General features: G+C 31.2%; 2 protein-coding genes across 2 annotated transcripts; both read left to right on the top strand.

The window, feature by feature from the left end:
- Positions 1-946: 946 nt before the first annotated feature.
- On the top strand, positions 947-5,397 carry LOC132049766 (putative serine/threonine-protein kinase). The gene is made up of 6 exons (XM_059440690.1): positions 947-1,056; positions 2,345-2,463; positions 2,597-2,807; positions 2,993-3,230; positions 3,518-3,668; positions 4,441-5,397. Exons 1-6 carry the CDS (start codon positions 993-995, stop codon positions 4,801-4,803), a joined length of 1,146 nt encoding a protein of 381 aa, XP_059296673.1. The 5' UTR covers positions 947-992; the 3' UTR covers positions 4,804-5,397.
- A 9,612-nt stretch (positions 5,398-15,009) lies between these two features.
- Positions 15,010-16,722, top strand: LOC132049765 (uncharacterized). Its single transcript, XM_059440689.1, has one exon. The coding sequence runs from the start codon at positions 15,264-15,266 to the stop codon at positions 16,524-16,526; it is 1,263 nt and encodes a 420-aa protein (XP_059296672.1). The 5' UTR covers positions 15,010-15,263; the 3' UTR covers positions 16,527-16,722.
- Positions 16,723-24,130: the final 7,408 nt, after the last annotated feature.

Genomic DNA, 24,130 nt, shown 5'->3' with positions numbered 1-24,130 from the left:
AAAAGAAATAAACAGAGATAATGACCTTCTGCGTTGACCAATTCATTAATGTGTGTCCCCTAATTGATGTGTTGTCTCTAGGACACTGTAGGGCCTATCATTAGCATCGATTATTCAAAAAAAAAAAAAAAAAAAAAAAAAAAACTGTAGAAAAAATCAAGAGGAATGTGTCAATTGTCATCACAGATGGATGATACAAACTGAACATCCATTAGTTATATCCCATCGACGAACACCTGTGGTCGTTCGTTATTGACTGAGCGACAAAGTGGCGCATTCCATTTAGACAACCAGGTGGGTCGTTCCATTCTATTCCACCATAACACTTTTGCTTGTTTATCGGAGCAAAACCAACACCGAGTGCGTCTCCTACGTGAATTAAGTGGCCAATTAAATTGTGTCGACTCATTTAAATTGTGCCAACTCAATTAAATTGTGTCAATTCATTTTAATTGTAAATTCACTAGTTTGTAAATTCGTGGAGTTTTGACCATTAAAAATTGGGGCTTTTGGGGTAGTTGGATGTGCAATGAGGTGGCGCCTTTGGTGTTGGTTTTGCTCAGATAACGGTACAAAAAGTGTCTAAGTGGAATAGGAATAACCCACCTAAAGTGTCTAAATGGAAGAAGGGTCACTTTAGGTGCTCAAGTGAAAGAAGTGGACGACCACAGGTGTCTGTCGATGGGTTTGGCCTTATAAATATCATTCGTGGTCGTATTCAATTCATTATATTGCATACAATATACACCACAGTACCCGGCAATATTTCTCATTTCTGATCTCCAATTATAGTGAATTCGTATATACACCTTACTTATATGTATTCCACAATGCTTTTCTTTTCACGCTGAACTCAATATATTGGAGCTTTCCAAGTTCTATTATTTTTCTTTTTCTATACAGTTGATCCCACTTGAATTACAAGTTAATTCTTGTGTTTTCTTCTTTTTTAAATTTGGGTTTTAGTGTTAGAAAATTCGAATATTTCAATAATGGCTTTTAGCTGTTTTGGTTCATTTCTACCGTGCAAGGACGACAGAGGAACTCAAGTACAAGGTAAGATCATCCTTCTCTGTATATTTTCTGTTTGTTTTCAAGATTTTTTTTTAATGTCAGACTATACAATTAACTAGCATGATGACTTCTTTTGTCTTTTCCAGATCGGAACTAAAGATACTTATGCTTAAATTTATATCAGAATTTAGTATTTGTTGTAGCTTCAATTATTTTCTTATGTTCATCTTTGTCTTCCATGTTAAAAAAGAAAAAAAAAAATCTGTGAGATAATGCTCCAAAGCCCTTCACCCCTGTCAAATTCTTATTAAACAATGGAGATTGATGTTATTTGAACCTCTGGATTTGTAACAGAGCTTGAAAGTTGAAATCAAGTTGTTCATCATTAAGAGTGACAAGTTATATCCTTTTTTGTAAGTTGGACTGAACAATCCAGCTTTGCCTAGTACAAAATCTTGGCCTCAATAATCTACTAATATCTAGCCTATTTTGTTGTATAAACGAACCATGTCAATCACAAACTATCAGCTATCACAGATTAAGCACTCCCTATGCAGCGCTTTCCTCAAAGAGCTTGTTTAGGTTGATCTTTGAATAACAACATGGGCATTAGTAGATTGAGGAATATGTAGAATACTAGCAAAGACACCAAATGTGGTGATCTTCTTCTGGTCTTAATTTCATAGTGATTTTCCCTTAATTTGATCCAATCTCAGACACGGATGCCAATGCCATTCTCATGTCTAAGCTATAATTGGCTTATTTCTTCTACCTGGAGGCCGATGTTAAATATTTAGATGTTTGAATACTTTAACTAGAATATATATAGAAAACTAAAAATAAGGCCTTTTTCTATACCAGTTTGTGAAACCTAAAATTTTTGTATGGTGTGAACTGTAAGGGAGTTAATTTGTTTGAGTACAATAACAACACCCAGTGTAATCCCACAAGTGGGGTCTGGGGAGGGTAAGATATACACAGACCTTACACCTACCTTTTGTGAGGTAGAAAGGTTGTTTCTGATAAACTCTCGACTCAAAAGAAATGTAATCAAAGCAGGATATAAAAGAAAATTATGACAGCAAATATAGCAAGATAAACAAAGCACTCGAAGTAACAGGTAGTAGTAAAAATGAAGAATAAGGTACTATGTGAATACTAGGCAAGACTACTAAATAAAGAGAAGACGAGAAGAGGAGACTAGCTCCTGCCTCTCCCTCATAATTTGTTTGAGTACTTGCTCAAAATTCTTTAGATGTCTTCTCCCGTTCTTTTCTCATCCAATTTCATCTTCCAAGTTCCAAGTCTTACACGTTCTTTCACTCTGAAGGATTAGAGCTTGCAACCAACAATGTGAGGCTATTTACTTTTAACTCGTTGAGATCAGCAACGGCGAATTTCCATCCATCAAACAAAATAGGAGGAGGTGGTTTTGGAGTTGTGTATAAGGTGAGACTTGTATCAATCTCCTAATGTCCATAGTGCAAATATAGAGACAAAAATGAGTTAAGTTGGTTTGATGCATCTATGAAATCCTAGTTAGTGTACTAACTATTTAAGCAACTTGATTGTTTGATCGCAGGGGGTTTTGAGGGATGGAAAGTCTGTAGCTATCAAATGTCTTTCTGCTGAATCAAAACAAGGGACCAGTGAATTGTTGACAGAGATTAATATCATTTCAAATACGCGACATCCAAATCTTGTTCAGTTGATTGGTTGTTGTGTCGAGGCTGGCAATAGAATATTGGTGTACGAATACTTGGAGAATAACAGCCTTGCCAGTGCTTTACTTGGTACTTTCCACAAAGTTAAATACTTATTTGAACCAAATAAACATATATAGACAATAGCAAATGAGTCTGAGTAGTCTGCATTAGCCAATGAGCATGAATAATTCGATAATAAAAGGCCCAAGATGCTTATTTTCTTTCTTTCATCCAAGTGCATCATTAATCACCATATACAATTACCATTGCAGGTTCTAAAGGGAAACATGTTCCATTAAATTGGCCTAAGAGAGCTGCCATATGTTTGGGTACAGCATCTGGTCTAGCGTTTCTTCACGAGGATGCAGAACCACCAATAGTTCATCGAGATATTAAGGCTAGTAATGTCCTTATTGATGAAAATCTCCATCCTAAAATTGGAGATTTTGGACTCGCGAAGCTTTTCCCTGATAATATCACTCATGTTAGTACTCGAGTGGCTGGAACAATGTGAGTGTAAATTTAAAGTTTTAAAGAGAAAGTACAAGCAATTTTGCACTGCTTCCATTCTTTTTTTCCACATAACATAGTACTCCCTTTCTATATTTTGAAACAATTTAACTTTGTGAGATGATTTACAGCCACACAGATATCTAAGGCTTATTTTGAAGCACAAATTGCAAAAGTCTTCCTTTCTTTATTAAACTTCGTGCCAAGTCAAACACCTTCATATAAAATGGGACAGAGGGAATACTACTTTTCTATTCTTACTATCGGTTATCTACTTGTTGTGGCAGAGGATATCTTGCTCCCGAGTATGCCTTGTTAGGACAGCTCACGAAAAAGGCTGATGTCTATAGTTTCGGAGTTCTTGTTCTCGAAATTGTAAGTGGCAGAAGCAGTAGCAATGAAGCATTTGGAGAAGATCTCTTGGTACTAGTAGAATGGGTAGGTTTCATCAGGAACAATGACTTTTTAGATGCAAATCACATAAATTGCTAGTTATCGTCATATAATGACTCTCCTCTACTTAAACATGGTTCAAGTAGACATAATTCCTAACTTTATTGTAACATGTTGGATAAACTTCGAGTCATCTGTTGATTTCATGTTTGAAAGGAAGTAGCTTGTCTAATGCATTTAACTGAAAAATAAAGAAGAAAGTTAAAAATGGCTGAGTTTGTTTCTTTGAGAGATGGTTTTTTAAAGGTCTTGCGTTTGCTGGACCTCAGAACAAGTTCCTTGGATCTTATAGGACAATATATTAGACGCTTACACCTCAATGCCAAACTAGTTGTAGTCGGCTGTACAAATATCTGTATCCATTAGTGGGCTTACCTTCAATAGCTCAACATTCAAAGGATTGATCATACTTAAAACTATTCAGCCGGCCATCAACCTACCGCAACTCGAATCCTCTATCCAGCCCTAGAAGCAGGGGCGGAGCTAGAATACGGATTACGGGTTCGGCCTAATATAGTAGCTTTGGTCCATACCCTGTAATTGTCTCAAGAAATCCCTTGAATATATACGATTTATTAATTCAGAATCCAATAACTTAAAAGGACTAGAATCCTGAACCTATAAGCTTCAAATTTTGGCTCCACCTCTGCTTGGAAGTTGTCCTATAGGCAAAGTTTGTATCTTAATGGGACGTGAAAAGTATTAATTCCTCACATTGGTTTGCATACTGATTTTTTGAAGGTTTAAAATGTTGCAGGCATGGAAACTTAGAGAAGAAGGGAGGCTTCTAGATCTTGTTGATCCAGAGCTTACTGAGTATCCAAAAGCCGAAGTGCTTCGCTTCATCAAAGTTGCTCTCTTTTGTATTCAATCTGCTTATAACCAAAGACCTAACATGAAACAAGTGATTCAAATGTTGTCTAAAGAGGTCAAGCTAAATGAGAAGTTGTTAACTGAGCCAGGAGTCTATAGACCACATAGCTCCAAACAATCGAGCTATGGTAGCGGCTCCCTGACCTCGTCCTCCCAGGGAAAGAAAAAAGGCATAAAATCCACAGACCATTTTGCAACAACGGAGTTCCAGAGTTTTCATAGTGTATCCGAGATGATACCAAGATAAGCGCAACGATGTGCTATCCCATTGTAATGTTTCTAGGTTCTCATATTCTTTAGTATTTGTAAATTTCTCCTCAGCTAACCTGGGAAATGCAAGGAATGCATGTATTGGCCCTCATTAGACCTTAGAGTAGCCACTTATTAAGTTTCTCATGTAAAATAGAGCTACGAGTAGCTTGGAAGGAAGGATATTAGTAGTTCGATTTTTACTACCGAGAGTACTTCCAACTAGATACATTCAATATGTTTGGTGACTAAGAATAGTTTTACTCCATGTAGCAGATTAGGTTTCTGGTGCTGCGGTATCTTAAGCCTTGAGGTCTTATGGACGCAGTAGATAGCCACATGATTTTCCTTCCGCCTCTCTCATTTCTGCCCCTTGGAAACATGGTACTCCATACAACATTGTCAAAAGCTTACTTGAGGCGTGCTTAAGCCCTCAAGCTAGGTGAGTAACAGGGGTGCGCTTTGCCTTGCTAAAGCAGCACGTCACTGGATATCCAGTCTATTTTGGTCATAGGTACTTTTTTATTTAAAATTGTTACAGAACATAGATGCTAAATTGATAATAGAAAGTTAACATGTAATAATATTCAGAAACTGTGTTTCTCTATGCCTGTTTAGTAGCAAGTAACAGCAATTGGAAGTTGGAAAATACCTACCATACTTCTTTTCATCATAGGTTAATCCTTTCCTGTTTCCTCTTCTGTAGAAGGGGCACTAAGCAACTATTAGGAGGAAACTAGCTAGGCTATTAATGAGTTCACCAGAAAACACACTACTGGTTAAAAGTAATGCAACAACTTGGCAACAAAGAAAACACCAAAATTAGCTATTCTATGTGAAAGTTAATCAGTTAAATAGATTCCAACCAAGCAAAACGCCTCATAATATGTATGTAATATAATTATGTGTCTAAAAATATTACCAAAACGATATCATCAGGGACACTGATATGACGCTAACCTAGATGTAAATTGAAAATATTGATATTTGAAAACGCATGATATATGTGCTGATCAACTTCAAGTTCAAGATTTTTATGAAGGAAGCTTCAGATTGCTTAATAAACAAAATCTTGTTACAGTGGTATCAAGGAACATTAGTAGCACACTGACATATTAGTTAAAGACCTATCATCGAAAACGCGAGAAAAGTCCCAAAATAGTCCCTTATCTTTGGGTTTAAACTCAAAATCATCCTTCCTTTTAACTTGGAGCACCAACAGTCCATATTGTTTGCCAAATTAGTGCACTTTTAATCCCTCTCCAAATGAACCGGTAGATTTTAATGGAGCTATTACTACCAACAAAGTTAAATATTTTATTTTCGATAGAAGAACAAAGAACGATGGACATGACTAGCAAGTCCATTCTGAGCTGTTTCTAGATCTGTTGCATCATCCAACATGAATTTGGTAGAACAATGTAGTCTACTGTTTCCATATTCACAACTTCCAAATGCAGGTCAATGCAGAATCCTCAAAAGTTGCTTTAAGAGTTAGAATACACTACTCATTTTCCCTTGTTACCTACCTTTGCTAGTGTTAAAGGCATTTGATATGCAATGTGAATAGAAAAGGATGAGTTTTTTTTTTTTTTTTTTGAGAGAATCTAAAGAGAGACCCCAAGTATTTAGAATCTAAAGAATCTTTGGAGAAACAGCAAAAGGCAAATGATTTTACTATTCAAGCATAAATTATAGACCCTCCTGATCATTTATGATAAGGACATTGGAGGGTCTATAAATTATGCCTGAATACTCCCTCCGTCCTAAAGAAAGTGTTGCCTCAGCAAAAATCACGTCCATTAAGAAATAAATAAATATAATGTATTTAATGTAAAATTTATTAAACTACCCTTATTAGATTGTTTTTTAGAATCGAGCAATACTATTAAAGAAGAGTACTTTAATCTTAAGGCCATAGTTGAAAACACTTATCAATTTTTGTCTTGAATTTCTAAAGTGACATTTATTTTAGGACAAATATTTTTTGCTAAAGTGATACATATTTTGGAATGGAGGAAGTAGTAAAATCATTTAAAATGTTTGTTCCCTTTAGACCCTCCGACATCATCTCAAATGTGTCTTTTAAACACAAAAAAACGAATTAGGAATCAAATGAAGAGCGTGAGCTTCACTCGTGTGACATGGAAAAATAACCAATAAATAAAGGGAAAAGGTGCAAATATACCCCTCAACTTTGTGATTTAGAGAAAATATATCTCTCATTAAAAAGTGGTGCATATATACCCCTGCCGTTATACAAATGGTGCAAATATACCCTTTTCGCTGACATAATTTTTTTTTAAAAAAAAAAAATTGCTTAGCTTGTTTTTTAATTAAAAAAATGTCATGTTTCTTTAAATAATAAGTCTACCTATTTTTTCAGTAGACTTATTTTTTTAAAGATATGCGGTAATATTTTTCTGGTGGTCGGGCCTGGTTTATTTAAAAGAATGGGTAGACTTATTTCTTTTTTAAAGCTAAGGAAATATTTTTTTTTAAACGAATAAGACAAGCCACTAGAAAAACAAATTGCTTCGTTGCTTTAAAAAAAAAATAAGTCTACTAAAAAAAGGGGTAGATTTTTTATTTTTTTTAAAGTCACGTAACATTTTTTTTAATTAAAAGATAAGCTAAATGGTTTTTAAAAAAAAAATCCTGGCAGCGAAAAGGATATATTTGCATCACTTGTGTAACGACAGAGGTATATTTGCACCATTTTTGTAACGGTAGGGTATATATACACCACTACTCTAAAATTCATTGGCCAAGGCATCATCTTTTAGGTACATCATCTTTCATTGTTTCGTCCTTTGTAAAAGAAATCAGCAGATTCTTGAAACATCAAAAGAAATCAATAATTTCGACATCGAACGGTGGAGAACACTGGCCAGAAAAATACTAAGGAATTGTTTTAATCACTCGAGATTGCATTTTAATTCGCTTGCGAAGCTTTTCCCCTTAATTTTCTGGATACCCAATTCTAAAATCTTGCTCGTTATGTCCTATACAACACAATTAATCTAAACTCATCTTACACAAATTCAAATTTTCAAGGTTGAACAAGTATCAGAATCGACTCATTCCTAAATTCTATCAAATTCGTAAGCTTCCTTTCATAAGCTCGCCAGAAAACTAATCCTGCCGGAGGCTTTAATTTTGTGGTGACAATGAAATTGTGGCAATGTGAGTTTTAAGAAGAAAAAGAAAAGGTAAAATTATAATTTGAGAGCAACTCCAGAGCATAAGTAGAGACATTTTTTTGTCACGTCAGAGTTTTGTGTTTAAAAGACATGGTTGAGATAATGTTGAAAGGTCTAAGGAGCTATTTGGACATGATTTGAAATTATGATGATTTGAAATCATGATAATTTGAAGTTGAAGTTTTGTTTAGATATGTAATTTGAATTTTTTAAGTTATATTTTTTTTTATACGCATAAAAACCTTACAAGTTGTGGAAACTATCAAAAATTTTTCAATTCTTATACAATCTTACCAAATGAGGAAGTCATAGTTCATAACAAAATTAATACGCTACACAAGGATTAAACCTGGGAAAATTAAAAAAAAAAAAATAATAATAAGCTACTAAAAAGGCTTTCTAAAAAAATACAACATCAGTTGATCAAACTTTAGTTCAATAAAATGAAAAATTGAACATGAGTTGTAGTGTAACTAATTTTTAATATAATCCTCACACACGGTTGGTAACAATGAATTAGTTATAAATATACTACCAACTTGTAGATCTTTTAGGGCTTGTTTGGAAAGCCACCCAGGTAATTGGAATTGGGTGTAATTACACAATTTGATCTGTTTAATTGACCAAGTAATTACACAGTTAGGTAAGAATTGGGTGTAATTACACCTTGTAATTACAGGGTTATTTTTTAGTTTGTTTCTTTTTTGTTTATTTTAATTTCTTTTTATTATTTATTTTTTATTTCTATTATTTTAATTTCATTTGATTTTTAATTTATTTTGTATTTCTATTATTTTATTTTTTTTAACCTTTTAATTATTTTTATTTTGTAAAATGTATTTTTTCTTTTTATATTATTTATTTTTCATTTCATTTCTTCTCATTCCCAACCTTTACTTCTTGTGATTCCATGTAATTATTCGTATTTTTAATTTTTTTTAATTTTATTCATTTAGCATAACCGTGTTACAATTCTAATTTTTGAAATTACACCTCTTAATATTGGAAAGAATGAGTCATTAACAAATTTGGCATATAACGAATGACATTATTAAAATAGAATTTCATTGTGAATGAGATTATAGACTTATATTTTTTCTTTCTTTTGAATTATTTACTTAAGTTACGTTGAAATTTACTTATGTAATGGTGAAATTTGACATAAGAGTTTTATGTTAAACTTTTTCTTTTGGATTTTGAATTTAGGTTATATTTTCAATTTTAAGTTATTTGCTTTCACAGTGCATGTTGTTTATTTTTCACTTACATTTGACGGATATTTTGTGTCAAACATTTGAATAATGTTATGACATTATATTTATAAATATTATTTTTTTGTCAAACATCCAATCCATGATGTTCTCACAAAAAAAAAGTCTTCTTTTAATTTTTATAATTAATTAAAATTAAATATTATTAATTTAAAAATATATATCAATTATTTTTTTCAATATTAGTTATAAATATATGATTATTAATTAATATATTTTTCAAGAAAAAATGTGTTATTAAATAACTAATTTAATATCATTTATAAAGGCAAATATATTTAAAATATTAATTTTAAATTTTTTATAATTAAATTTTATTTTTAAATTAAACTAACTGTGTAATTACACTTTTGCAACCAAACAGCACACTTGTATTTACACTGTAATTGCGTTATGGTAAACAAATAGGTCGTTGTAATTACACTACTGTGTAATTACTAGGTTGTGTAATTAAACCAATTCCAATTACTAGGTGGCTTTCCAAACAAGCCCTTAATATTTGATATAAATGGTTGGTAAACATGATTCGGTAAATATATCTACCAACTTATGGATTTGTTTTTACAAAACATAAACTTATGGGTCAACTTTTACATTTAAAAAATTTGAAATCCCAAATCATGTCTTTTTCGATGATTTGGGGTTTTATCTCATGAGATAAAATCGCATGTCCAAACGCCTACTAAATGGAGCAAGCATAAGTTAAAGTTAAAGTGCCAAGATAAATTTGGACCAAGTTTAAGGATCTGTCTATGTAATTAGCCATCAAATATTTCAACAACACTTAATGAAAAAGTAACTATACCCACCATCAAGGGGTATGGTAGAATGGATGAGATACCATAACTCTTACCAATAGATTTCGTATTCGAGCCCCAAAAATGTAAAAAAATTCCTAGTAGAGAGTGTTTTCCCATTAGATAAGCCCTACGTGTTGCTGATTTAGATGGTTATACTAAAAAAATAATGGATCACCCATACAGGGGTGTCAATGGTTTGCTTCGGCGGATTATCTTATAAAATATCATACTAATATTTAGACTACTTTATTTTGTATAATTAAAATTAAACTTTTCGAAATGATTTCAATTAGACTTAGTGCCAGTGCGGAGTTAGGTAGGCTCCGAGGATTCATCCGAACCTCCTCTGCGAAAAATTACAGTATATATATAAGATTAAAATTATTTTTTATGTATATATAGTAGATGTTGAACCCCCTCGATCTCTTTGTGTATTTATTTCTTTATATTTTTCCCCGTAGGTAAAAATTTTGGTTCCGCCACTAATGCCAGAGCTTTGGGACTGTGATTTGTCCACGATGCTAAGGTTTCAACCTTGCTCCGTCACCAGCGATAGTGATGGCTGGCGACTAAGAGAAAAGCCAGAAAGGCATAAAACCAAATCAAATAAAGGATAATCATGCTTAAGAAGTGAAGCGCTAAGAAATGCTCAGGATAATGACATTTATAATACTATATTTATACAATAATGCGACACTGTAAGATGTCAGAAGAATATCTTTGCTTATAAAGGGTAAAGCAATCATACAAAGATATTAATATATGCATGTATTCACGTTACCAATTTTAAACTCTTTTGTTTCCATGCTGCACCACTGTCATTCCAATTTTGCGAGTGTCAGTTTTTTATTTTCTTGATTCCGCAAAATCATTTACCTAATTAGAATGGAAAGAAAAATTAATACTGCATTAAACAAACACGACAGGGTTGATCAAATAATATGGCTACTTTATTAGTACTATAAGATAGATTAATTATGGAAAATATTAGATGGTACATTTAAAAATAGGACTGGGCAAACTAAAAGCTCTTTTTTTTTTTGGTCAAATCCTAAAGGCTCAATTAATGCCCGTCTTTTCCTTACTTACATTTTTTTAAAGAAATTAATTACACGAGTGGACAACTCCTCAAGCACTTTGCTTAATAAGAACATATATTTATGGCAAATAAATGATAATTAAGACACTCAGTAATGATTGACTTTCTTTGTGCTCGTTCCCAACTAACTAGCAGAATAAGTCACTATTTCGCTTTTTAAATTAACAAGAACTTTTTTTAAAGACTATTACACAAAATCAGTTGAATTTTTTCTGATATAATTATTCATGTTCGAATTTCATGAGCTCAATTAATTTGAATTTACACTGATTTCGAACTCGAGACTCTAGTTAAGTATATAGAAATCTCAATTGTTCCATTATATTCCTCGATACTACATATACAAATTGATTTATGATTATGTGTGAGAAATTTCTTGAATTATTGAAAATAATAACTCCTTAGAAAAGGACTCCTTGAAAAAAATCCAGGGTGTTCGAAAATGCCAGGAATTAGTATAAATCCGTATGGCTAGAGTTTTCTGATGATGAAATGTTTAACAATCATAGACTTTTCTTTTCTATTTTATTTTTCCTTTTTATGCCAAGAATTATTGTTAATACTTTATTTTATAAAATATTTGTCACTTGTCGCTTTTAAAAATTGAAACAAAGTGAATGTTGATAATTCCAGAAAGGTTTTATATTTTTATATATCATGTTAATCTTTTAAAAGCATAAATTAGCACGATAAGTTTTTCTCTCCAACTAGGAATACCAAAATATTCCCACAAGTATGGATCAATAATTGTGATGCTTTATACTTCCCCAATCACTTTAAATATTGGCTATTAGCAAAAAAATTAAGAATGTCAACTCCTTTTCTCTTCTAGAGAAATTGAAATGATTGTTAATGATGCTTTAGGACAAGTGACTATAACTATTAACCTAGAAGGTAAGACGTTTCAGAAGAATGACTCAATTTGATATTTGACATTTGCTCTGCCAGACATGTGGCTTAGCTGTATGATATCATTATCTTTTTTTTTTTTTTTAATTTGAACGGAAATTATATTTAGATAAAAGCACGTTCAGTTCTTATTTTAATTTTATGATCAACCCGATTAGAAAGTTTCTGAAGACAAAATCTCTTCTTATCCTTCCAAATCACTATATAATTCTTAGATATCGCGTTCTATATTGCCAACAATTCAAGTAGCCTCTAAAGGTGTGTTTGGTACGAAGAAAAATGCTTTTCATGAAAAATATTTTATTAAAAAATAATTACTCTATTTATTTTCGTGTTTGATAAATAAAACATATATAGTTTTTTTTATATATAATTTAAATAAATATTATATGGATCAAGGGAGGAGAGGGGTGGGGGTGAGGGAGTGGGTGTTGGGGGTGCTTGTATCGGGAGTGGGTTGCGAGGGCCGGGGTTAGTGGTAGCGGGTTTGTTGCGAGCGTTGGGATGGGAGTGAGCTGGGATGGAGTGTTGCAGGGATGGATCAACATAAAATATCACTTATGAATTTGTTTTTTCTACTTCCGTTAGATTCATTTTTAAGAAAATTTGTTTTACTAAATAAAAATATTTTGATAACCAGTCAAATATTATAAAGAAAATATTTTTTCCATACCAAACATACCCTAACTGTTACTTGCAATGGAACTATGAACATACTTAGACCGTATTGTAAAATTTCGGGCTAGTAGGGATCTAGTAGCTCAATTTGTTAGCTACCTGAACTTTCACCTTGTTATTGAGGGTCCGAATCCCTACGTTGTAATCCCCTCCCACATTTTCCCATCCTAAAAAAAATGGGGCTAGCTAAGTAGCTATGAGTTCACAAAAATAGGGAGGCAGAGTATTCCAGTGCCCACCTTAATTATGAGGCAAAATATAATAGTTTCGAGTAACCACCAAACTCTATCATCCAACATATTTTCCTAAATTTTGATATCTAAATAAGAATTTACGCAATAGGCGTGGATTAAAATTGATTGTGCGATTACTGACTTGCAAAAAATTACTAACAATTTTTAGGTTCTATCATCTCTGCACTGAGTGGGAGTATTGAAAAAAGTCGAAAATCATATTATATAAAAATTAAATCAAACCAACTTGATAAATCAATTGATGTTTTGATTTGTTGGTTTAGTAAATTAAAAGATTATAAAAAGTTAGTAATAATTAATTTGGTTTGGTTCTAAACAAATAAAAATAGTTGAGTGCAAAAATTAGTTGCACAATAAGGTCATCTATAAAATAATTGCAGGTAAATCTCTATGATAAGCATTAATTGGTTATATGATAAAATGGTAACCATTAACCAACTTGCTATAGGTGGTTAAAATTTATCGACATGTAAAAGAATAATTAAGTAATCAACGTATACAACTAAAATCTTTTACAAATAATTTTCTTAAAACATATGTAAAGGAGGAACTTCAAAAATAATTAAGTAGTCAAAATTATGTTTTTCGCAGAACTATATATATTTGTTCTTTATTGCTTTTCAAAGTAGTTTGTTTTTTCTATTTATGATATGGTGCTTTTTATATTTGTATTTTTCAAGTTGTTTATTGTCATTTTTCTCTCTTTCATTTTCTTCTTTATTTGTTCGGAAAAGGATCAAATAAACCCTGTAACTATCAAAAAAGCCAAATATATCCCTCGTTATATTTTGGGGTCAAATATACTCCTAACGTTATAATATTTATTTAAATATACTCCTCCACCGTAAAGTTGATCAAAATGGATTGTGGCATGCCAGCTCACTAATCAAACCCAATTTACGCCCCTCCTTTCATATCATCTTTCACCATTAGCACCTCCCTCTCCACCACTGCTACTGTGCAACACCATTATGCCCCCACTGAAGTTATCAGCAAGATACTACTTTTAATATCAGCATTCATTTGGGTATTCAAAAGCTTCCTTCAACCCTCATTTTTTAGAGCCAACATTCTCAAACAACATATACTGAAATATAACTGCATATGATTTGTTACAATGAAACAGTATATCATAATGTACCTTCACTACAATTGACATAATTTAGTTTAAAACATCAACAGCAACACATAGTTTCCTTTGTGTTATAGGAGTATTTCATTTACTAGTCCTTCGCAAAGCAATGGTTTTAATTCAGGAAACCTGGTACAAGTATCATGGAAGAAAAGCAAAAAAATTTGGCATTCAAAATTCTTTATGACTTTAGTGTTAAATGAATTTTATATAAAAAGGGAAATACAATCTCCCAAATTAACAAAACCTAAAACTACAAATTTGTATTACGTTTGATCTTGTTTAGTTTAAATATTTAAAAAAATCGACTTAACTATTTTAGTTTTTTGTAACAAAAAATCAATCATATTGAACCATGAACACCCTTAGGATTGTGGGTATAATATTTGCACAATCACGTCATTTATAAGGTAATCAAAAACAAATTTCTATAATAAGTATTAATTGATTATATGATAAACTGGTAATTAACCTACTATCAATTGTTAAATTTATTGACATGCACAAAAGATCTTTGTGCAATCAGTGAATATAATTTAAACTTTTTACAAAAAAATTAGCCATATATAGAAGACAACTTTTCTAAAAAAAACTTCGGTAATCAAAAGGTCAATTATGGACGCATTTAAACATTACTACATTTATAGAACTTTCTTTACGTGCAGTTATCGACCCAAATTAAAGAGTCAGCTTCTATTATTAACTTGTCCATACAAGGTAGTATTGCAACAAATTACCTTTTCAAATTTCCTTCTTATTCCTTGTATCAGTGTATGTATATATAAAAGAAAAGAAATCATAATTCTTTAACAAAAAAAAAAAAAAAAAACTGTTTTTTCAACAAGTCAACATTGTCTCCTTTTCTTCCTTGTACGTCCTCTTCCAAGTAGCAGCCATAAGTCTTCTCTAAGCCAATTATTCTATGATCTTTACCAAAATAAACTTTGAAGTGTTCAAATTTGGACTATTATAAACTTCCTTGCAGAAATTCAAAACATTCATCCTTCTCTCTACCTTTAATTATTTTCCATCTTATTCTCCATGAAAAAGCTGCAAATAATATGTTACATAACCTTTTTATAGTAACATAGAAAAGTACTAGCACTATTCCAATGGTGAAGATGTTTGATTACTACAGAATTAGTAGAACAAATTTCCATCTTTTCTCTGTACTCTCTTTTGCTTTGATCCTTTCTATTTTCATATTTATTTCTGATCTTTCATCATCCCATTCAGTTTCTTTTGTCTCAAAAACTAGTTCCCATCAGCCACTAAAGTCAACTTTTGTTCAAAGACCATCTTTTTCAAAGAAGGAAAAAATAAACCATGAAGCATATATAATCAAAGAAGAACAAGAAGTTGAAGATCATGTGAATTTGGTGCCTCCTTTTAATCTCACAGTGGAACAAAGAATTTCTTGGTTCAAGAAAAATTTGCCTGAATTTAGCATATTGAAGTCAACCAGATTGTCAAGACAATTCAATAGCAGAGTAAACAAATTCCTTAGTACAAAAAGTTGCAAAGTTCAGTTCTTCATGACATGGATTTCCCCTGCTAGTTCTTTTGGGAGAAGGGAATTTTTCGCATTGGAGACTTTATTCAAATCTCATCCGAAAGGGTGTTTGATAATTTTGTCGCGAACTTTGGATACACCTCGTGGGGTTCGAATTTTGAGGCCTTTGACTCAATTGGGCTATAAAGTTCTTGCTGTGAGCCCAGAGTTATCTTTTCTGTTCAACAGCACGCCAGTTGAATCTTGGTTTGATGACCTAAAGAATGGTATAAAGGACCCTGGTGAAATCCCATTGGCTCAAAATTTGTCCAATTTGATTAGGCTAGCGGTTCTGTACAAGTATGGTGGTGTTTATCTGGATACAGATTTCATCATCCTGAAGGATTTTTCAAGATTGAGGAATTCAATTGGCGCGCAAAGCGTATCTGCAAATGGGAATTGGACAAGATTGAATAATGCAGTGCTGATTTTTGATAAAAAGCATCCCCTTCTTTACAAGTTTATGGAGGAATTTGCTTCATCTTTTGATGGAAATAAGTGGGGACAAAATGGACCATACTTAGTTTCAAGAGTGGTGGAGAGATTGACCTCCAAAGAAAAAAATCAGTTCAACTTTACTGTGTTGAAACCAATAGCATTTTATCCGGTTGATTGGATTCGAATTACCGGGTTTTTTATGAAGGTAAATACAAGAACTCATTCAAGATGGATAGAAGCAAAATTGCTTCAACTAAGTGGTGAAACTTATGGAGTGCACCTATGGAACAAGCAGAGTAGTAGTATGAAAATTGAACAAGGAAGTATCATAGGGAGATTGATTTCTGATCATTGTTTATTATGTAAAGATATTTACAGTTCTTAACAGGAATCCCACTTGTGAATTCTTTAATTTCAGATTTGTAAAAAGTCAGGACACTCTTATTTATACACTCAAAACAAGTTCTTGATCATAAGCTTGAATAAGCTCAAGCAAGAAGAACTTCTTTTCTTGTTTTTTCCTTTTTGGTCACTGTTCTGATCAACTTTTGATTTCAATAATATCAGATTGTTTCTTTCTCTGTCTTTTCATGTTAAAAGAATCCTAAATATTCCATGTGGCTTCCTACTTGTATTTTTCGGACAAGTTTTCGCAATTGTCAGCTTATTTTAGTTTATGTCATATGTAAGTATCCTTGAGTAATTTTTTCGTTACAAAAATTAGTTTTATGATTTTGATGCAATGAAGTGAAAGTCAGATGATCGTCGGTAAATTACCCTCTTTGCATACTGCATGCTGACAAAATCTTGTCGTAAGTAGCTGCCAATAGAAGCAATCCATCTTTGACCTATGACTTGTGGAATCATCCATATTGGTGGCTTTATGAATTGCTTGTTTTTTTATTGGACGTCCAAGGATCATCATGAGTTACATTCTGATATAAAGTCACAGCCCCACAAATTTTTTTTTCAAAAAAAAAAAAAGAGCTTAATGATGAGTGATTGTATACTGTTTTTTTGCGCGGATTGTCCTTCATTTGGCGTAGTCTTTAATTTTTGTCTTTCAAATTGGTGGTCTTTAAGTCTTACCCCTCACATAACACTCTGAAGTTGTGGGTTCGAATCCCAACTCAGAAAAAAAAAAATCGCAGTAATTTGCACTGGCCAGAATTTGTCATAATGTAAAATTCACCTTTGAAAGACAAAAAATTTAAAAACCACCATTTTGAGGGGTAAAAATTAAAGACCACCTCCAGCGAAGGGCAATCCTGCAAATTGCCTGATTGTATTCACCGTAATGTTGAAGATTAATTGTTTGCAAATATAACCACTTTGAAACTAACTTCATGTATATGCGATTGAAGCTGTAAAAATTCGTGTTCACAGTTTCACAGCAAATTTATGACATTTTTGGCTGAAGCCAAACTTTAGATATGTGTGTCTGAAAGTTCATGCATATGAGCTTGAATTTGAAAGTTGTTTTTTCGAAATTTGGACTACCAATCTTCAATTCATGCCAATGTTTTCAAGTTTTTCGAACACTACCACTTGATTTAAATTCAATTTTCATGTTCGAAATTCAAGATCCACTTTTTCAAGCTCACCACAATGGTAATTTAATGCTGAAACCCCTTAATGGCTACATATGCAAAAAAAATAAAAAGTTAACTTCGTTTTAAATGGCGCTGTACAAATAGGCAACAGCAGGGTGAAAATTACTCCAATGAAGAAGAAGAAGAAGAAGAAGAAGAAGAAGAAGAAGAATTCTTCAGTAATTTTGATGCCCTTTTTCTTCTCAGTAATTTTTTTTTTTCTTGACATTCTGTTGAAATCAGCTTTAACTCCTGAAATACAATAAAAGGTAACAAACAATGATAACGGAAGTACGTAAAATCAAAGCTTTAAAATATTGAAAGCCGACTATAGGGGAATGAATGCTTGTAGTTGAAGTTGTTTTTAAGGAATGTTAAACTCTGTAAGCTATAAAATACAAGGTGATTGCTTCATTTAATGTAGTTAATTGGGTATTTGCTCCTTAATACTACTTGATGTTCCGCTAATCAAGTAGTAAGTACCAGGTTACTCATCATGTCTATTTTCACGTTTCAGTCCTAAAAAGGGAGAATATTTAATTAGAGACCTGAAAAGAGTTGCTCCTTCATTTATCAAAAGTTTCTTTAGTAGTAAGCAAGGGTGAAAGAATAAACATAATTACGCTATTGAAAAGTTGAATTCATATCCATAGACAAACTTCATATAAATGTTACAATAACAAAAAGAAATCACTTGTAAAAGTCCCAATTGTGACGTAGGTAGTGTAGATAGGAAGTATTAACAAATTATGAAGTTGTATATTTCATAGTTTAGATATAATTACAAAGCTATAGTCTGTTATTTCACTTGTTGATTCATTGTTCAAGTCCAAATTAGGAAAGAATTTAAGCATTCAACCCAAAAACTTAAAGGTAATGAGGGAAGTGACTTAAGACATTATAAACTTTTTCAAAAACTCTTAATGAGGGACAAATGTATATTCTAAGATGGACAAGAATAATAACATCGATCTCAAAGGAGGGAAGAATGATTCTAGATGCTTCAACCATTTTGCTCAGAGGTAGATATGCCCTTCGGCTATGGTTCATGTGAACTTAAACTTTTGAAATGGAGTATATCTATATGTATAAAAATCTATTAAATTTTGTAACAAACATTATATCTTAATTTATAATTTAAATTGTATCATGAATTCAATATAAAATTAAACTCATTAAATTTAAATCTTAAATCCCCCGATTTTGGTGATGAATAATATATTAAAGATAAGATGCACCAAAATATAACTCCTCAAACTTATAATTGCGTGGTTTCTTTATATTAAGACTTCGGAATATCTGTATTAGTCTATTCCTTGTATTAAAGTAGATTTTTGTAATGGCAACACAATATCCTTTATGTGGGGTTTCAAATCTTACCAAAGGCAGGACCCCTTTTATCTACTATCTTCTTGTTTTCATTATTCACGTGCCGCTCCACCAACTCTTAAATATTAAAGAAAGGAACCAAAACAAAAAACAAAAAAAAAAAAAAAAAAAAAAAAAGTCGAGGTTATCAGTTTTCACACCTTGAAGTGAATCATAAAGGCTCTATTCCAATTAATACCTTTATCAAGATATGGAGACTACCATTTCTTATGGAAGAAATTGCACAATTTGTCCGCAAATGGGCCGGCCTTTAATTTTTGCCCTTCAAATGGACCGGTCTTTAAGTTTTGTTCTTCGGGGCATAAGTTATTTAAAAACGCGGGACATAACTTGTGAAATATTATGATACAAAAATATAAACTTATGTTCCGCGAAAAAGTTATTTGCCTCGAGGTGCAAAAAGTAAAGACCAGTAAAAAAATAGGGGCAAAGTGCAAAAGAATCCAAGGTTCCCATTACAATTTCGGATTAATTACCTGGAGATACCATTCGGGTATCCAGTCAACTAGTTTTAGCCTAATTATCATTTCATTACCCAATCTAGCCCTTCGCTTATCTAGTTTCTCCCATATGTATCATTCGGGTGCTGGATTACCTTCTAATACTTATACTCTTAATCTTTTGGTTCTGAAGAAAGATGATATACTACTCCTAGTTTTTTGCCTCTATCCAGGTAATTGGCTAGGCAAACATATGATAAAAAGCAAATGTTATATATAGCACAATCCATAAAATCAATCAATCACCCAACTCGAGTCGGAAGAATTCATAATAAACTATCTAACATGGGGTGTTTTTATAGGAAGTTTTGACGAAATATACACTAATATTGGACCCGCACACATCAAATATAATTGTGCAAATTTTAAGGAAAAGTTTTTTATTTTTTTAAAGTTCTTTTGTTTGTTTTCAACTCTTTAGATTGTAATTTCTTAGAATTTTGAGTATTAAGATAGATTGAGCAACCTATATATAGCTATATAAAACAAATATATTATTTATACATCGTAATTTGAGTTGGTATTGTGTTTATACATTATATACACAAAGTATATGTAATGATTACATATAGTTGTACATAACAGATACATTATATATGCACTGCAATTTGAGTTGGTTTCATGTGTTAATCCATAATTATTCAAAGTATACACATTAAATTATATATAGAGAGTATATGTAATGTTTATATAGCTATATAGAACGGATACATTATATATACACTGCAATTTGAGTTGGTTTCATGTGTTAATCCATAATTATTCAAAGTATACACATTAAATTATATATAGAGAGTATATGTAACGTTTATATAGCTATATAGAACAGATACATTAGCTATACACCAATGATACAACCTAGATGCGTAGGTTGTGTAGCTATACAAAACATATACATTACCTATACACCAAAGAAACAATGGGCTATATTAGTCAAAAAATACAACTTTTTCAAATGGTAATTAAAAAGATTACAACTACTTTCAAAAAATTACTTATCTACAACTTATTCAGAATTTTAACTTCTTAATTACAAAAATACAATTTTTTACATTCCTAAAATATCAATAATACTTAATTTTAGGAGTTACTACCACCAATGCATATTCACATTTACTTTCTCTTTCTTTCAAAATCATTAGAATGTAATTTTCCAAATAAACACAACAAAATCAACTTCAAATCCCATATTCCATCTACTGTTTTAAAAAGACTTTTTTTTTCTTTCGTTTTCTCCTTGTTCTTCTTTTTATTCTTCTTTTTTTAAATTCACTTGATAATGATTCAATTATTTATTTGTGACTAAAAGAAATTATTTGAATATATTAATATTAAGAAAAGTACATGAAAAGATATGGTATATGGAAATATGGTATAAGAAATGTACATGAAAATATACCTTAAAAAGTATATGGTATATTCAAATTGGCATATTTAACTGAAAAGATAATAACAAAATATTTGTGAATATAACAGTAGAAATTAGTATATTTAAATTTTTATATTATATATAGTACATAATATAATAATATTATTTGTGTATATAGTATATAATATTATGATATACCTAATATATGAATGTATTACTCTATGTGACAACCAATTGTACTCTACAATAACATATAAAGTATACAATGTACAATATGTAGATAGAATAATATAATAACTTATGGATTACCACTAAAATAGGATCTTAATTCTCCATCCCATTAAACTTGACTTCCTTTCTGCCATCACATATTTGCTATTCAATTTTTTCTCTCTCTCTTCATGAAGTAGAAAAATTAACTCAATTAAATTTATATTTGTATATATTTAATATAATAAACAATATATGCCTAGTATATACGATAATGTATGTGGTCAAAGATTATATATGTATATACTTATTGTTTAATATACATAAGAAATCATTTAATATATAGTATATACCAGCTAATATACATAAAAAATAATATTATATATAGTTTATAATAGTGAAATATACGTAATATATAAGCACAAGAATATATATACTTGTTCAAGGAATTGTATAATATATTATATAAACATTAATATACTATTTTATGGATTAAAATGCTAGTTGAGTATATTGGGATGTTTAGAAAAGTAATTAATGTGTTTTGATATGTATTTAATTTGGTTATCACTAATATAGGAAACTCCTTATTATTAGTCTTTTATTCATAGCAACATTTTTTTATTTATGGTATAAAATTATACATATACCCTAAATATAGAATATATATTGTAGATTATGTAATTTAATTAATAGTTGTAGATTATGAAATATTTTACTTATTTACTTGTATTTAAAACAATGGGCTATATAGGCCCTACAATTTTTGCAATTTTAGGGCCTAGAGTAGAAGCCCAACCTAGAAAAGGCACTGTCCAGTGAGTGATTCAACACAGAAGGTCCAAAGTAATGCAATATTTTGTGGGCAATTCGCAGTATGCGCTTATTTTGGGGTGGTTTTGAATTTTTGTCCATTAAATTGGTGGTCTTTAATTTTTGCCATTCGCTAGAACTCCTTGGTTTCGGGTTCAAACTCCCGCTTAGTCAAAAATTAAAAAAAAAAAAAATCGCAAGATAGAGTTTGGATTTGCAAGGCAGAGATTTGCCTGCAAAACTCTGCCTTGAGGCCTAACTTTACTATAAAATTCTGCCTTGCGATTTTTTATTTTTTTATTGAGCCGGGATTCGAACCCCAAACTTTATGGTATTAGGAGAAAGGGCAAAAAATTAAAAACCACCAATTTGAAGGGCCAAAATTAAAGACCATTGCATTTGAAGGCTACTCCGCACAAAAAATTGATATTTTGTTGGGTCTTTAGAAATGGCAAAATGTTTGGGCTTCATGTCATGATTGGGAGAAATGATATGGGCTTTTTAACACATTTGATCGCTTAACAAAAATAATTATTTTTGTCATGATTGGGAGAAATTATTTTTGTTAGCTAAATCTATAAAAGGGAAAAAAACATAACTAGGAAATAGTTAAAAAAATAATTCCATGATGGTAGCGCATTAGTTAATTTTCATTTCATAGCAAGTAAATATTAACTTCTCAAAAAGAATCCCTAGAATTATGCATGAGGATTAGTCCCAAAAGAAGCTGTTCCTTTTTTTTTTTTTTTTGGACAAATTATTTATCTTACATAAATAAAACGATCACTCAATTTTTTTTTCGTTCTTTCCTTTCCTAAGATGTATATGGTATTTTCACAAGAAATAGATTTATACCATAAATATACATGGCATTTTTTCAACTGAAAATTATTTTTTCATGTAACATATTTATCTCATAAATACGCATGGTATTTTCATAGAAATATATTTATCCCATAAATATGCAAGATATTTTCGCAAAATATATAATTATACCATATATATACAGTATAATAAACATATACATGGTATGTTCTAGATATAAAATGTTTGTACCATACATATATTACCACATATATATATATATAATTTTTACCATATAAACTACCTCTGAAATAACAAATTTATACCATGAATATATTCCTATAAGTTCATACCAAATATATAACAATAACTTGTTTGTACCCTGTTTCAATATCTTTTCTAGGTTTAATGCCCCACATAAACATGTAATCACTTGACAACTTTTTGAAGTAATAATAACTTGCTCATCCTGATTTAATTCTTCGTCCCCAAATAAAAGAAAATATAAAAGGAAAAAAATGTTAGTATCTAACATGAAAGAAAAAGGAATGGAAATAGATAATTTTCTATTTTGCTCAATCTAAAACTACGATCAATGGGGTCTATTGATTAAAGAAGAGAAAATGAATTGAAAAGTACAATTAAAATAAAATATTAAGAGATAATTGTGGATCCCTGATTTAATGGAATAAATTTCGTAATTTTCTCTTATTTAATGGAGTAAATCACTGTAAGTAAATATACCCAAAAGTAATAAAAGTTGCTCTAAGAGTCGTGCTAGTTATGTTTATAACTTTTAGAGCGTGACAAGCCGTGTAAATTTCTTATTTCTCTATATAAAAACTATCAACTAACACATTTTTTTAACCTCTCCCCCATCCATATAAAAAAAATTGAGCATTGGCATTATTATATATTTTTGTTGGTGATGCAAGGGCAAAGCTTTATTTTGAGCATTTTTTGTATACAAATTTTTTCGTTATGCGATTAACTGAGTTTCCTTCATATTGTTGAGTTGAAATTTGGCAAATGCACGTTGTTGCGGCATCCCGTTCAGCTTGGTTCGGCTATACATGTGAATGTGTTCGTGATACGTGTGTGGTTGGTGTGACACACCTTTATAGCCTGATTTTATTTTTTCTCACCATTAATTTTTTATCATAATTTCAGCATTTTGTAACTGCTCAAGAAATTAATCTTTTCCTGCGATCAAATCTGTAATAACACTTTTAAACTGTGTAACAGCTATTCGATTTCTGTAACTCCGTATTAATTTCTTTTTGTAATAGCTCCAGCAGTTTGCATATAAAGA

This window comes from Lycium ferocissimum, chromosome 3 (genome assembly GCF_029784015.1).
Source record: "Lycium ferocissimum isolate CSIRO_LF1 chromosome 3, AGI_CSIRO_Lferr_CH_V1, whole genome shotgun sequence".
Lineage (NCBI taxonomy): Eukaryota > Viridiplantae > Streptophyta > Magnoliopsida > Solanales > Solanaceae > Lycium > Lycium ferocissimum.
This window is presented reverse-complemented; position numbering and strand designations above follow the sequence as displayed.